Source organism: Oxyura jamaicensis, chromosome 2 (genome assembly GCF_011077185.1).
Source record: "Oxyura jamaicensis isolate SHBP4307 breed ruddy duck chromosome 2, BPBGC_Ojam_1.0, whole genome shotgun sequence".
NCBI classification, from domain to species: domain Eukaryota; kingdom Metazoa; phylum Chordata; class Aves; order Anseriformes; family Anatidae; genus Oxyura; species Oxyura jamaicensis.
Window position 1 is genome coordinate 107672145 of NC_048894.1, and position 14291 is coordinate 107686435.

A 14291-nucleotide genomic window follows, 5' to 3' on the forward strand; every position below is an offset into this window, starting at 1 on the left:
TAGTAAAAGGGAGACTAGACATGGCAGGTAGCTGAAATATGAAGGGTAAATTGGAAGCAAACTCTGTTAGGATAACTGAGTTGAATTTTGAGAGCACTTAACACAAACCCCAGGTCTCAGATGTCCTAAATTACACAGCGGCAGAGACTGGAGAGACTATTGTGCTCTGCTCAGCATGGTATTAACTGGATTAGCACTGGAATGCAAACCTTGCTAATTGATTTATCTACCATTAATCATGGAAGAGTGCATAAACTTCATAGATGATTGTTTGAACCCTACGCAAGGTCAAACTGCAAATTAACGGAAACCATATGGTACTTCAATATTTTACTCTACATAAACTTCGACGTAGCTGAAGCTCTAGAAGGTGGAAACAGAGAACTGGATCTTCATGCATCGAGAAATTTTCATCTTTTAAGGGAAGAACAGGCATTCCTAAATACATGTTTACATATTTTTAAATAAGCTGTTGGTCCACTAACCAATGTTAAGAGAATAAATTTAAAAATCTCAGATAACAACTTGACTCAAACTATTATTGCAAGCAATTAAAATCCAAGGGTTGTACTTTATTCTGCATGCATTTCTGTGATGTTTGGCAAGAAGTTTTTGTCTTTGTCTTGTATCTTACCATACTGTATCTATAAATGTGCAATTATATTATTATAAATATATTTTTTGAATAATTAAGTGAATCTACACCTGTGATTTTTGCAAGCAACCTCAAAAGAGTTGCAGAACTGCTTCTGATCGGAGTTACAGTAACACGTGCCTTAGACTTACTCTACTGAATATTCACTTTAGGGAGCTGTCACTTTTCCCCCATACCTGCAGTCTGACATACCCGAGGGGGTGATAAGAGTTTATGCTCCACTGCATTCAAAAGTCTCTATGGCAATTCAACTCAACAGCCAAACAAAAGCCAAAGACATCCTGGCTCGATTCCACTGTGAAAACAGGTGGGTAAAACGGAACATTTTGTTTTTCCTGAACAGCAATGCCAGAACCATTAACGAATAGATTGTCCCCTTTTCAGAGACTCATTGTGTTACAATAATTCTTTTTATAATCTAAAATTGCTAATTCATGGTTACATCAGTCAAAGAAAATTTAACCACTGATTTTATTCTTTATAGTTTACTTAATAATTGGCTCCCACACAGAATCAATCTGCCCTCTGTTATGCCACCACCAGAAACATATATTATATAGGCTTTACACATAAAGAATACAAAGAAATTGTCTTACATCTGCCCATAAAATGCTGACGATTTTATTTCTGTAAAGTAATAATAGTTAACAGCTATGGGAAATGGCAAATTGTGTTTGAAAACCTTTCCTGCAGAATCTTCCAATGATATCACATAATTCTATTCTTTAAATAAATAATAAACAGTATAATAGAAAGCTTAGTTAACTGTGACATAGTAAACTGTCTCTGCAGCAGATATATTCTGCTCTGTTTGGTAGAAGTCCTTGCTTTTGATGAGTAAATTCATCAGAGGAGAGAAAAAATATAAATTTTCTGCTTAATATAGATGACAGTTGATAGGGAGGAAGTTATAACACAAAAAGCAAACTGAATCTTTTTTTCTCTTCTAGCCGTGGATCTTCACAGAACATGAGAGGCCAGATCCAAAGTTTACATGAAGTTGGAGGAAACATAGGTAGGTCTCCTATTTGCAGATTGAATTCTGTCCTTAGCCTTCTAAAACACCTCAGGTCAGAGCTGTTTTCACACAGCTGGGTCTTTCCTGTCCTCCAGTCCACCTGCAAGAAAGGTGTCTGATCCACAGTCGTTAAAATAAATCTAAAGATGCCTGCTGACTCCAGCATGACTGGAGGGGCACCCTGCAGGTTAGAGTGACCTGACGGCAAGATCTCAGCAGGACTCCTTATGACTGCTGTAGTCTTGCCAAATTAATCTGACCTTTCATTTACCTCTCTCACACTCACAATTGGGAATTTTTCCGTGGTTAAGAGATCCTTGGTCTTCCTCTTGTGAACACATTCAACCTTACTCTTACATCTTTTCCTAAAACACATTTCTGTTTCTTCCTCACTGTGTGTAAGTGTTAACCTCCCAAAATATAAACATGGAATGGAGTATTCAGCCCCTGCCTATATGGGTGTAATATATTTGTATAATACACGTGCTTTATTTATATTATGAATTCCTTGCAGTAATGTTTTTTTCTTCTGTGTTTCATGCAGTGACATTTTTGTAATAAAAACAGTGGTTGCCACACACACAAAAAAAGGTCAAAAAACAGATTTTAATTTGATATTGCAAATCCTGACTCTCCCCTTTCTCTATTCATCCTGAAATTCTGAAAGATCTGAGTCTTTTATCAATTGTCCAATAAGACTCATTACTTCTAGGTTCAGCTCTAAACAGTTTCCGTAAAATTATTACAGAACACCACAGACTTATGTCAACAGCAGTCAAGAACCAAAGTCTTTATTATTGCTATGCTCATACAAAGCTTAATTTGACTACAGCTTTGTTTTGGCTGGTTAAACGGGATGACCAAGAGATGCTAACGGATGCTAAAGACCTTTTGAAACAATCCCAAGTATTCCAACATATTCTTGCAAAAAAATCCAGATATTTAATTTATATGGTTTTGTTTTCTTTTGTTTTGTTTTAATATAATCCTAGATGTTCCAGGGTACCTTATTCCATCAATTCATTTATAATACTTTCACTTGAGTAAAATCATTAGGACCCTAGTGACATAACTAACTGAACAAAAAATTTACTACCATCATTTGTGTCACAGCAACATAGCAGTTAAATGGCTTCATAACCCAGCATAAATCCAATGTAATCCAACAAATCAATTTAAGCATTTATTGCCTTATTAGTCAATTAACGAGCACCAAATGCCTCACTTGGTGTGAAAGGCAAATTGTGGCAAAGGCAGCAGAAACTCCCCAGCCAGCCAGTTCCCATTTCCAGTCACCACCTAATGAAACCTTCAAACTGCCAGACTTAAAAGACCTTTTAAAAGACCTTAAAAAAATGGAAAAACAGCAACTGCCAGAAACCTTGATATAGTCTGTATTTGTCTTTGTGAGTTCCTACATGGATGGGAACACATGGTTTACAGAGTTGCTTTTTCAGCATTTAAAAATAGCACAGAAACTAGAGAGTTAGAGAGGTGTAATTCCAGTCCAGTACATCCAATGAAATATATATATATATATACACTGTGGCACTTGCTGTAATAGTGTTGCTAATAGTTATAGAGAAACCATAATATTTGTTTAACATTTGACTAAATGCCTCATCCATAACTCAGCGTAATGGAAGGCATCCTGCCTGGAAGTGGAAGTGAATTACGAATCTCACCGAGTAAATCACTGGCACATTTACCAAGGCCCCTATCTGTATCCAGAATACATTAGCTTGACACACAAAACTCACTATGTGAACATCAGAGATGCATTCAAGGACATTTTAACATAGCCCTATCCCGTTCACTAAATGCGCTCAAAACATGATACGATTCACAGCTGTCAACATTTGTTTCAGGTCAGCACTGTTTGGATCCGGACGCATACATGTTAGACGTTTACCGTGCAAATCCTCAGGCAGAATGGGTGATAAAACCAAAAGCAAGCTGAAGCCCAAAGCTGCAGCGTACTAGACAACGGCCAAATGGACAACTGTGATGCCTGTCATTTTCAGAATCTCTTGCCTCTTGCCAGAGATGAAAACAAAATGGTAGCTATCTACAGGATGTTATTCCTTCCTACCATACTGTCCAACTGATGTTGATCATATACTACTTTCAGTATAAGAATTGTCACTCCAGTTTCTGGCCAATTTGACATTAACACATCAGTTAAGCTTTCATGTGGATTGTGCTTGTGCCAGTTGGCCCAGGAGTTGAGGTGGACAGACCAAGGTACGGAGGCACTGAAAACAACCTGTCGCATATGGAGTTGTTCGTTTCCTGACCTGGCAATAGAATATGGATCTTTGGAAAGGAAAGTATCCAGTGACATCTGAGGATGCATGAAACACTACAGACCACAGCATAACACAGAAGCATCACAGAGACATTCAAGAAAGGAATCTGTCAAGCATAGAACAGAGAAGCTTGACCAGCTGCAGTGCCAAGACATAGCTGTGTGATAAAATCAAACCTTTCTGCTGAAAGTAAACCTGTGCAGTGTGCATTACTGCAATATTTACATCTCTCAGTCACTCCTCATGAGTACTTGGTGCTGGGGGAGGGAGGCAAGGAGGCAAGGGGGAGAACTACTGTGTAGACAGCTATACTGCGCTATGTATGTACCACTGTATATATTACTATCAATCAGTCTTCTGAAATCATCTGTCTGGATCTCATTACTGTGTGCATTTGTAGCACCACAAAACATTTTCTCCGTCCTTCCTCTGTCAGACACACAAGCTTCAGGAGACGAATACTAAGTGAGAAGGGGCACATCCCCTGGCTCCATCTTTTACTTGATACACTCAGATTTAAGTCTGTGTAATGCCACACTATGAGTTATGTGTTAATGGTGCCACTTACAGACACCATCTTTTTCGTTAAACATTATACTTTCTTAATTTGTAATCTAATTATTTTTCTTTTGTTTATTTTAGCTTCGTTGTGTAAGCAATTTTTATACTATTCAGCTGCATTGAGAAGAAAGATCTTTTTCCAGACCTTGTATAACACAGCATGGAGAAGAAAAAGAGCTTCCAATGAGCAGAGGGATTTAATACTTATTTAACATTTGCATACTAGACCCTTAAGACCACAGCCAGACTAGGTCCAGTTGTGCTAGGATTTTTACAAATACATAGCAAGCTGCAACTACTTTTACAGTTTGCATGTGGTCTATGAAAACACATAGGATGACAAGAGAACAGGGGGCTGCAACTGCCATGAAAGTTCAGCACAGCAAATATAAGACAGGATGATTGGCAGCCAGTCACAAGGGTGAGCATCCTTCCTCACCTAATCATCTAGCTCTGGCCTACACTTTATACAATCAAAGCATGTTTGTTAAGTAGGAAAATCACAAGGCTCCGTAAAACAGAAAGTATTTTTTCATCTTTGTCTTAGAAAAAAAGTGGGAACTAACACCTTCAACTAACACCTTCAGGGACACTGCAATGTCCCTGTCATCACATTAATTAACGTATTGCACAATGAGTTCACCCACCGTGTGATCAGTGGGTTTTTTTTCATCATCTGGACACAGATGAGACTGAAGCTGGTGCTCCAGTTACCAGGTACCAATGTAAAAGCCTTCTGAACCAGGTTTTCCAAGTGAACATAAAGTACACTATCCTACAGAGAAAGCCTGCAACTTGGGATGGTCTGCTGAAGCTCTGTGATGATGATTTTCGCACTTAAGAAACCCTACTTCTGGTTCAAAGTTAATTGTGTTCTCCCATAGTTAACTTTCTTTGTCTGTGATCAGTGGAAGAAGTCAACAACTAATCTGTAATTTTACCAGCAACAATAATGTCTACAGAGGGCAGATCCTGCCTTTCTGTTTTTCCTTCTTGAGATTAAAAATGATAAAATTTAGCAACATTTTTTTTTGTTTACTTTAAAACAGTGTAATTTTTATATTTCTAATTTTTGTTTTTCATAACACTAATGGGTGCATAGTTGCAGCCAGGCTAAGACCAGGACCATTGTATTATAACATGCACTGCTTATTTTGACAACTATTTATTTTAAATATATGAGAGAGAGATCTGTGGCTTGCCTATAGAACTCAGCATTAACGCTTTGTCATGTGCTTTGTTCTTGATTCCCTTTAGTTTCCTCTGTGGCCATGGAGAATTCCTTCTGCTGTGCTGCCCTCCTTTTTTTAGCTGTAAAACAGGACTAGTACTTTCCTTGTAAAGGTAATGTGAGAATTAGTTGGAGTTAAATGCTGCTCTCAGCCAAACTCCATGAGCAGAGCAGGAGTTATAAACATCCATTTAGGAAGGACAAACTCAGCAAAGGGATTTTATATGGAAAGTGCTTTGAATACGTAATGCATAATAGAAATGCTAAGCATCATTGTATTTATAGCCAACAAAAGAGCTTTTATGACTATACAGAAAGCCTGAACATTAACTAGAGAATTTGAAATGTCATAGCAAACAAGATAACACTTTCTACAGTACTTTCAAACACATTCTTTCACCGTCTTGCCCACTCCCTTCAGTCTGTGTTCTCAATAACTATGCAAGGGAAAGAAAGGTACAGAGCACCTGTGTTCAGGCTGTAACTTACTCCGCATGTTCTGGACCCATCAAAATAGCTTCCTAAATCTCATTGTACTCTGCATGGGATAGAAAGAGTTATTAAAAGACTTCACCTTTTGCCACTTTGCAACTTAGAAAAGCCAAATCTGATGTAATGAAATCCACTCCATGAACAGTTTTTTCACACTAAAGTTGCCTATAACTTCATAAGACATGCATGTTAGCAGATGAAGTAGATTCTACATACAGTGCCCAGACTACTAAAATGTGGCCAAATACCTGCTGTCTCTGAAACAGTGGTATTTTTTTTTTAATATACAAATGGACCTAATGACCCATGTGTACTGTGGTTAATACTGTTACACATTAAGTTGTTTTGTGTTGTTGTGCTACACTAACTTGAATTAATATTCAGCAGACAAAGTGAACAATCTCACCAATATTTTTAAATGTGAGGTTTAAACTTGAGGCATTAGATTTCAAAATGCTAGCAGAGGTATCTGGAATTTTGCTCCTCTTGACAGCAGTTGAAGTCAAAACGAAGTTAAGTTGAAAGCAATTAGTAAGAAAGTGGTAGCAAGAAGGGACAGTCTTGTTCAAAAAACTCCAAAGATGCCTGAAGCATTTATATACTCCAATTTATATATTCTATGGTTCTACAATGACAATATTTTGCATATCAACACATACAGAGAGTATTGCAAGAAGTAGGTATCAGAAACAGAGTAGAATGCTGTAACCTGTTTATTCAGCTAATGTAATTGTGTGCGTGTGTGCAAATGTGTCTGTGTCTATGTATAATAAAAACTACCTCACTCTCCATTTTCCAGGAAAAAGATTTTGGCTTAGAAGTTTAATATTCCAAAGCTTTCTATTATTAATTTCACCTCTCCGTTACTCTTTTGCATAGATAAAGTGGTTCTCCTTATAAGGGGCAATATTTGGAAATTATCTAAAAATATAGATTAAAAGACATATTTGAGGATATGGATAAAAATTCCTCCAAACCATGTTGCCTTAATTACTGTTTGTAACGTGAGCCTAATTTGATCACCTCCTGGGGTTAACAGTCAACAAATACAAACACACTGTTTCATTCTTTATTTTCAATTGCTTTCCAGTAATGTGTATCTTCTCTGGAAAATAATACAATGCCACTAATCAAAGCAAAATGTTTGCATGTATGTTTCCCTTAAACTCCTCATTATAATGTTAAGTGTTTTGTTGAAGTAGGCCCACGTATTAGTGTATTTGTACAGCAGATTGTGTCCATTGTATTGTATTCATGTCAAAAATAAAAGCAATAACAACAACGACAAAAAATCTTCAAAGTGAAACACATGGTTTTCTGATGGGAGCAGGTGACAGAAATTGCAAAAAGGTGTGGTGAATGTTTCAAAGGCAATTCCATTGGTACACCACCTGAACAAGTATACAGAAAGATAAAAGACCACATTCTGCCCCATTTGCTTCAGTGAAGCACTTTTGCTTCAGGAGCTTTTCTCTTAGACTACTCCAATACACTGAACAAAATGACAGTGCTTATAATCCTGCCTCACTGAAATCAACAACAATGTACTTTAGGATTCATTGGAGATGGTATTTTTTAAAACTACTGTAAAATAAGTAGAATGATATTGACATTGGAAGGAACTGTAAACATGTGTGGAAAATGACAAACAAAATTATGAGGCACAGACAAAAACTCTGCTGGTTCAAAGACAAAAAGGAGAGGGAAGTGACTTGTAAAGAACTACATTTATTTTAGACGCATCTGTATCAGATGTTTCACCACTGGTCAGTGACCCAGTTGATGAGTACACATTCTTACTTGAGTCAGCTTCAGGGTGTAGCCCCTAGGCTACACTTGGGGAAGTGTATGGAATGGAATCATTTTAGAAAAAGAGGCAGTCACAGTAAGAAAAGAGAGAGAGAACTGCTGTCTGGCCTGCTAATTAGGGCATGGAAGGTGTTCCCTTTCATCCTGTAAGAAATACTGTTTTCCCAAGATAGATGCATTAGTTCTCTTTGCCAAAAAAAAAAAACAGTTTTTGCCAAACCAGACCCCAATGGTTGTTTCCACCAGCACAGCACTTCACGTGCTTCTTTGTGCTGGGGAGCTGCTGCTTGTCCTGCAGCTGAACCACCTAAGATAATGTGGCTAATGGGGGCCAGGACTGGATATTAAGCAGAAGGAAAAGGGATCAGAGTTACCATATAAACAAGAAAATTCTATTCATTAGACTCTGAATTTGATACCTTCAAAATTATGCTATTAGTCTCCTGCTCCCTCTGCTGGCACTTGTACTTTTCACTTCATAACCTTACAGCCCTTTTTCTTCTAATTGAAATATATGGAGATTGCTGAGCTACATGAAATAATGCAGTTTATTGTAGTTTTATTACATGATCCAACATTATTACCGGTATATATAATGACCAAGACACAATAAAATGAAATACTGTCAAGTAATCAAGAGAACATATATTGTAAACACTGATTAATAAAAATTCCCAAAAGAAAAATACCCAATTAATGCCATTAACATTGTAGTAGAGGTATTTGTTGTTTAGAAAAATTCTAGTTAAAATTCAGACATAGAGATTCTTACTAAAAAAGATGACCTGAGTTTGAAACAACCAGAGAAAAATCAAAGAGATGCAGGTTCTCACCAAAACCTTTTCATTACAAAATGAGAATGAAAAATAACAGACCAACAAACAAACAAAAAAATAACACTCTCTAATCCAGACAGGCTTTGCTGCTGTTCAGTGCTCAGCCCCAGGGCATGAATGAGGAAAGACTCCACGCAGGTCAAAAGCTTTGCTGAAGTCAAACATTTCTGCCTGTTGGCCCTTGTTCAGCACGAGGTTCCTCAAACAGCCATGGAATGAGCTCTTACTCGTGAGACAGTTTTGCTTCACATCACCTGAAAACAAATATGAAATATGTAGAGTATATCTCCAATGAAATGAAACAACACAAAGACCAAGGTTACTATTTAATTTCTTCCCATCCCTCCCAGAAGAGACAGAATAATAAAAACAGAGGAGCACCAAGTTCCATTAACGTTTGGATGATCTCAGACATCCCACCGTGGATGGGCATTGTTGCCTTCAAGCATGAGCCATGCACTGGGACAACTTATGCAGGAATAAGTTGCCCCAGGGGACAACGACAGATAAGAGCGGGGAAAAGAAAGGAGAAAGCCATTTTACATGTGTCTTCTGACTAAAAATTGTATCTGACAGAATATGAAGCAGCAGCTGAGCTGTGCACAGTCATGGATTCCCTTTGCAGATAAAACATGGTACAGAGTTCAACTCTTTTTTCTATACAACCTGTGAAAAATTTCACTCTACACTCCCTAAGTTCACTCTATAAGATTTATACTAATTAAGATTCAGTTAATTTCCATTAATTTATTTTTCATAAAGAACCAAAACCTTGTCCAACTTAATGCTCTCTAACATTTTAAGCTATTGTCCCTAAAGTTTTCCAAATATTTTTAAAAGCTGAGTTTGCCCTTCAGATTTCATCACTCTGTTTTCCCACCAATGGAAATACCTGAACTGATAAACTGAAACAGCTGTTTTGATGGGCATTTGATGCTTTGTTTAAATGTATAGAATATTAAAAACAATACAAAGCCTACTTAGTAATGATGTGATCCTCAAAAGGCTATAAATAAAATGTATTTGTATATGCCTACAAGAAGGTTAAGCTCGTGATCAACCAAATTCAACCCTCTTAATGAATAACTTATTCTGGCTCAAATTATCAGCTGAGTTACACTATTCCAAGATATTTCAATTATATATTTTTGTGTTACTATCTTTTTATATTACCATGATACTATGACTGACAAGCAGTTAATTCAGAAGGAAACATACACAGAGTGAGGGAGATATATGTGCATCTGCTTCAGTGTGGCTTCTGCCTGCACAGCCCCTGACATTGAACATTAGCAAAAAGTAAAGCAGATAAAAGCACTGTAGAAACCTTACTTAAGATGATTGTAAATGGAAGCCTTATTATGAATTTGACTGTAAGAGAACCAAACATGAACATACACAGGCAGGATGTTGTTAACCCTGAGAGAGACTGTGAAAGACAAGCCACATGTAGGAAATCCTTCTCACGAACTAAGGAGTAGGTTTGTGTAGGAAAGTGAAATGATTCAGCTGATCTTGCCAATACACACAACAGCCAAATGCATTCCTCCACAAAGATAGAAAACACAAATATTAATATGCCATGACTTCAAAGACAATGTGAAAAATGGTAAGTATGTTTTATAACTCAATCATGAACTTTATGACTATGAGCGAGAGGTGCTGGGGGAGCCAGTTCTTATGAGAGAGTGAGCACACAGGAGGGAGAGTAGGAAAAAGAAATATTATTGTACCTACCAGGATAACCTCCAACATAAATGGGATTGTTTGTGTCTGCAGATGTTGACTGAATGTAGGGATTATCAGTTTGAACCAAATTCCCATCAATTATCAGTGAAATACGATGTTTGCTTTTGTTTGCTTGAAGCTTGTGCCATTTTCCATCACATAAACCATTTGTGACTCCTGGTTCATACGTAGTTGTTATTCTGCCAGCTCCATTGTTGACATGGAATAAAACCTGTATAAACAGCCAGATGCCAAGAAAGATATTAAGAAATAATAGAAGAACTAATTTCTCTAGATAAAAGTAAAATAATGATAGTGCAGAGATTTTCATTTTAATAAGTGCTTGGTAATTATGCAAAGCTAATGTTTACTTTGATAGAGTGTGAGTCCTTATTGAAGTATCTTAAAAATCTAATAGACTTAGATCTATCCATGCTGTGATCTGTTGTTTAGATTTGTATAGCTTTGTATACTTGGGATTTCAATGTTTGTTACAAATACAATCAGATCCTTTTCTTAGAGAAGCTGAGATTTAAGATCTGAAAGAAGATCCACTGTATCTAGTTGAAGGGAAAGAGAATGAACTGAAAGCACTTATCATTGCCAATATATGTATTGATTTGTTTTCATGACTTTATTTTTCAAAGCAGTAAACGTGTCCTCAACTCTGTGGTAAGGATTAATATGTAAATATTAACAGAGAAAGTACATCCCACAGAAACAGTTATATTTAATGCTGTCTCTCGCTAGGAAGCGTTGAATAAAAAATGAGCTATTTCTGAGAAAAGAAAATACTTAAGAGAAATCAAATACGCATTTTTACTGCAGGAGATGAGTGGTGTACTATGTATTGATTGTTAAAAGGTTTATGGAACATAAACAGCCAGTGGATTTAGAGTTAATTGCCCTGAGTACTGCTCATGAATATTGAAGAAGAGATTACAAAATGTGTTTTGTACATACAAGAATATGGATAAGTTTAGCTCTATGGCAGAAAAAGTATTAAACTGCAAGAAAGGAACATATTCAGTCTAACGTACCGTACACATTAGGTAATACAGGAGGTCACAGTGGCTGCAGGTTAACATAAATTAAAATTAAAAAGGAAGAAGTTCCAGTAACTTCTGCTAATCTCATACTTTATCATATGATGATGATGAGAAACCTTGAGACTGACCTCTGGGGATTCGGTTCTGACATTTTGCCTCCATCTCATTTCACTGGTGTCTATTTAGTGCTATTCAACAGCCCAGCAGTTCAAGCCTCTCACATTTAAGCAAGCCTTGTGAAATGAGTATGCCAGCAGAGGGCAGCCTACCTTGCCATTTACAATCTCCAGTCCAATGGCATCAACCTTTGCACTGCTGACCCCAAGGAGAACACCAGTCATGGATGTTGTACGAAACTCAAGTGTTATGTTCACATCAGACCGGACTTTGTAACCTTCTTTATCTGAAAAAGAGTTATAAGCTTCTAAGAAAAGATTTGTAAACCACAGTACAAAGTAGCATTCATACATGTTCACTGAAAGGCCTAAAAAGGATGTTAATTTTTTTTTTTTTTTTTTTTTTTGATCTTGTAGGAACTCTGTCAAGTTTTTCCAAAGTAATTTGTCCAAAGTCAAAACTCACATTTTATATAAATTTCCAATGTTTTTTCTTTTATTAATGTAGATTTAATAGTTTAAATTTTAATAAAATTTTAGTTTTAGTTTTAATAAAGTTTAGTTTTAGTTTTAATAAAATAGATTTAATAGTTTCTATCTCATTTGCTGCAGAAACAGTAAAGAATGCAAATTGATATAATGCTTCATATTATTTGACAATTCCCCTGCATCTTTTTTGTTTCAATTCACTTTACTGACCTCAACATAATATCATGAACATAGATATTCTTAGCTGCTGAAGAAAGAGATAGTTTGTTTCTTTCCCCCCAAATCATTATCACCAGAGTGTTCTATCCAGGTCTGGAGCACTCAAAACCAGAAAGATGTGGATCTGTTAGAGTGGGCCCCAGAGGAGGGCCACAAAGATGACCAAGAGGGCTGGGGCACCTCCTTTTCCAACCTGAGCCATTTTAGGATTTTATGACTAGGTCCTTCACTTGCGGGAGATCACCCTTTGCAAAAATGGCCACTTGTGGACATATGGATTGAGCAAGTCAGAAATACATATGCAGGGCATATTAATTACATATAGTTTCAGCAAGGCCTAAAAGTGGTATGTTTACATTACCATTAATTCAATAAGGTACTACTTCCATTTAATGATACTTACAAAGAGCAGCAAAACCACTTCCATCAAAGAAAGTCCCTTCCTGGACTGTGACATAGCATTTATTCACAGCAAAGATGGAGACAGGGCTCTCCTTGTCCAATTGCTTACTGTTGATGGTCATATTGCCAATGCAGGCAGGAATACTGTGAGTCACCTAGACATATGGAAATGCAAGAGTTAATGCATAATAAAAACTTCTCCTATGGTCTTTTAGTGATTTACATGATGTTACCATAAATTAAAAATTCTCTCAACAAAACACATCAAGTTCTAAAATATTTACATAATTACATTTCTAGTTATTATATTTATTTATATAAGGTTGCAAATGTGCATAATGTCTTATAGAAGCAAAACAAATATTGTATAGGAACACAGTATACACTCTTTATAATGTACAGAAAGAATTGCATTTGCTTGAACTTGAGCAGGGATATACCCTACAGTTAAAGGCATTTCATATGTCTCAACAAATTAACATGTAAATCAAGATTCTCTAAAGACACTGTGTAAGTACATATTACCAGAGTTCTATCCAGCAGTAAGATTAATTTGAATTACTCTCTATCACTGTTTTCAACAATTGCAGACTCAAAGTATTAAAATATTTGTTATCCCTACTATACAATTAGAAAACAAGGGTGAAGAAAGTACATGTTGGAATTGAGAAACACTGATATTGATGCCAGATAACAGGTTGCACAAGGAGGAAGGTAACAAAAAATACATTCTAAAAGCATGTATGCTTTACTCTCAGGCAGCTAATCCCAGTCTTTCATATATTTAAGCCCTAGTTCTTAGCTGAATCCAAAGTATTTAGGTACTAAAGTTTTTGAGGTTCTAGGTCATATTTTTCTCTTCTAGCATTAAACATGTTCTGTTCTTCATCTGTTTTCAACAACAAGATTGATAGAAGAAGAAATCCATTAAGAACTATTAATAAAACACAAGGCTAGTACCTTTAGCTAGAATCACTAAGCCATAGAAGGCTGGAAAGATTTATATTTGGTAAAGGGTCATAACTTTCTTTGTTGTTTCTTTCTTTGTTGTTTCCACCCCCTCCCCTCCCCCCCCCCTCAGAGACAGGATACTGAATCAGATGAGTTTGATGCAGTATACCCCTTCTAATATTGCATATTGTCAAACAACAACAGCTCTTGCCCCTCCTCAAACCTTCTTACATTCCCAAGATTCTTCGCCACATAGTCTAAGGGGAGTCCTCCCACGTAGAGCTTCCCCTCCACATCCAAAGTGCTGCCATCTCCCAGGGCACTGACTGCTACCAATTCATGTCCATCCACAATGATGATACCTTTTTTTTTAGAGTATTCTGTCTTTATCTGGAAAAAAAAAATAAAAAATGAGAGCATGAATAC

The 14291-nt window shown here is 36.7% G+C and overlaps 2 protein-coding genes across 3 annotated transcripts in view; one reads left to right on the forward strand and one right to left on the reverse strand.

Annotated features, from left to right (window-relative positions):
- The window catches only part of ARHGAP28 (Rho GTPase activating protein 28), a 78733-nt gene extending 71185 nt beyond the window's left edge, over positions 1–7548 (forward strand). For both annotated transcript variants that reach the window (XM_035319484.1, XM_035319485.1), the window contains exons 13-15: positions 808–962; positions 1606–1670; positions 3542–7548. In XM_035319484.1, the coding sequence (XP_035175375.1) occupies positions 808–962; positions 1606–1670; positions 3542–3633 (312 nt within the window). In that variant the 3' untranslated portion in view covers positions 3634–7548. The remainder of the gene's footprint in view (positions 1–807; positions 963–1605; positions 1671–3541) is intronic.
- A 1057-nt stretch (positions 7549–8605) lies between these two features.
- Positions 8606–14291, reverse strand: part of LAMA1 (laminin subunit alpha 1) — a 102896-nt gene continuing 97210 nt past the window's right edge. The window contains exons 59-63 of the mRNA XM_035319483.1: positions 14097–14255; positions 12916–13069; positions 11958–12091; positions 10649–10871; positions 8606–9165 (exon numbers count right to left, since the gene is read on the reverse strand). Coding sequence (XP_035175374.1) covers positions 9005–9165; positions 10649–10871; positions 11958–12091; positions 12916–13069; positions 14097–14255 — 831 coding nt within the window. The 3' untranslated portion in view covers positions 8606–9004. The remainder of the gene's footprint in view (positions 9166–10648; positions 10872–11957; positions 12092–12915; positions 13070–14096; positions 14256–14291) is intronic.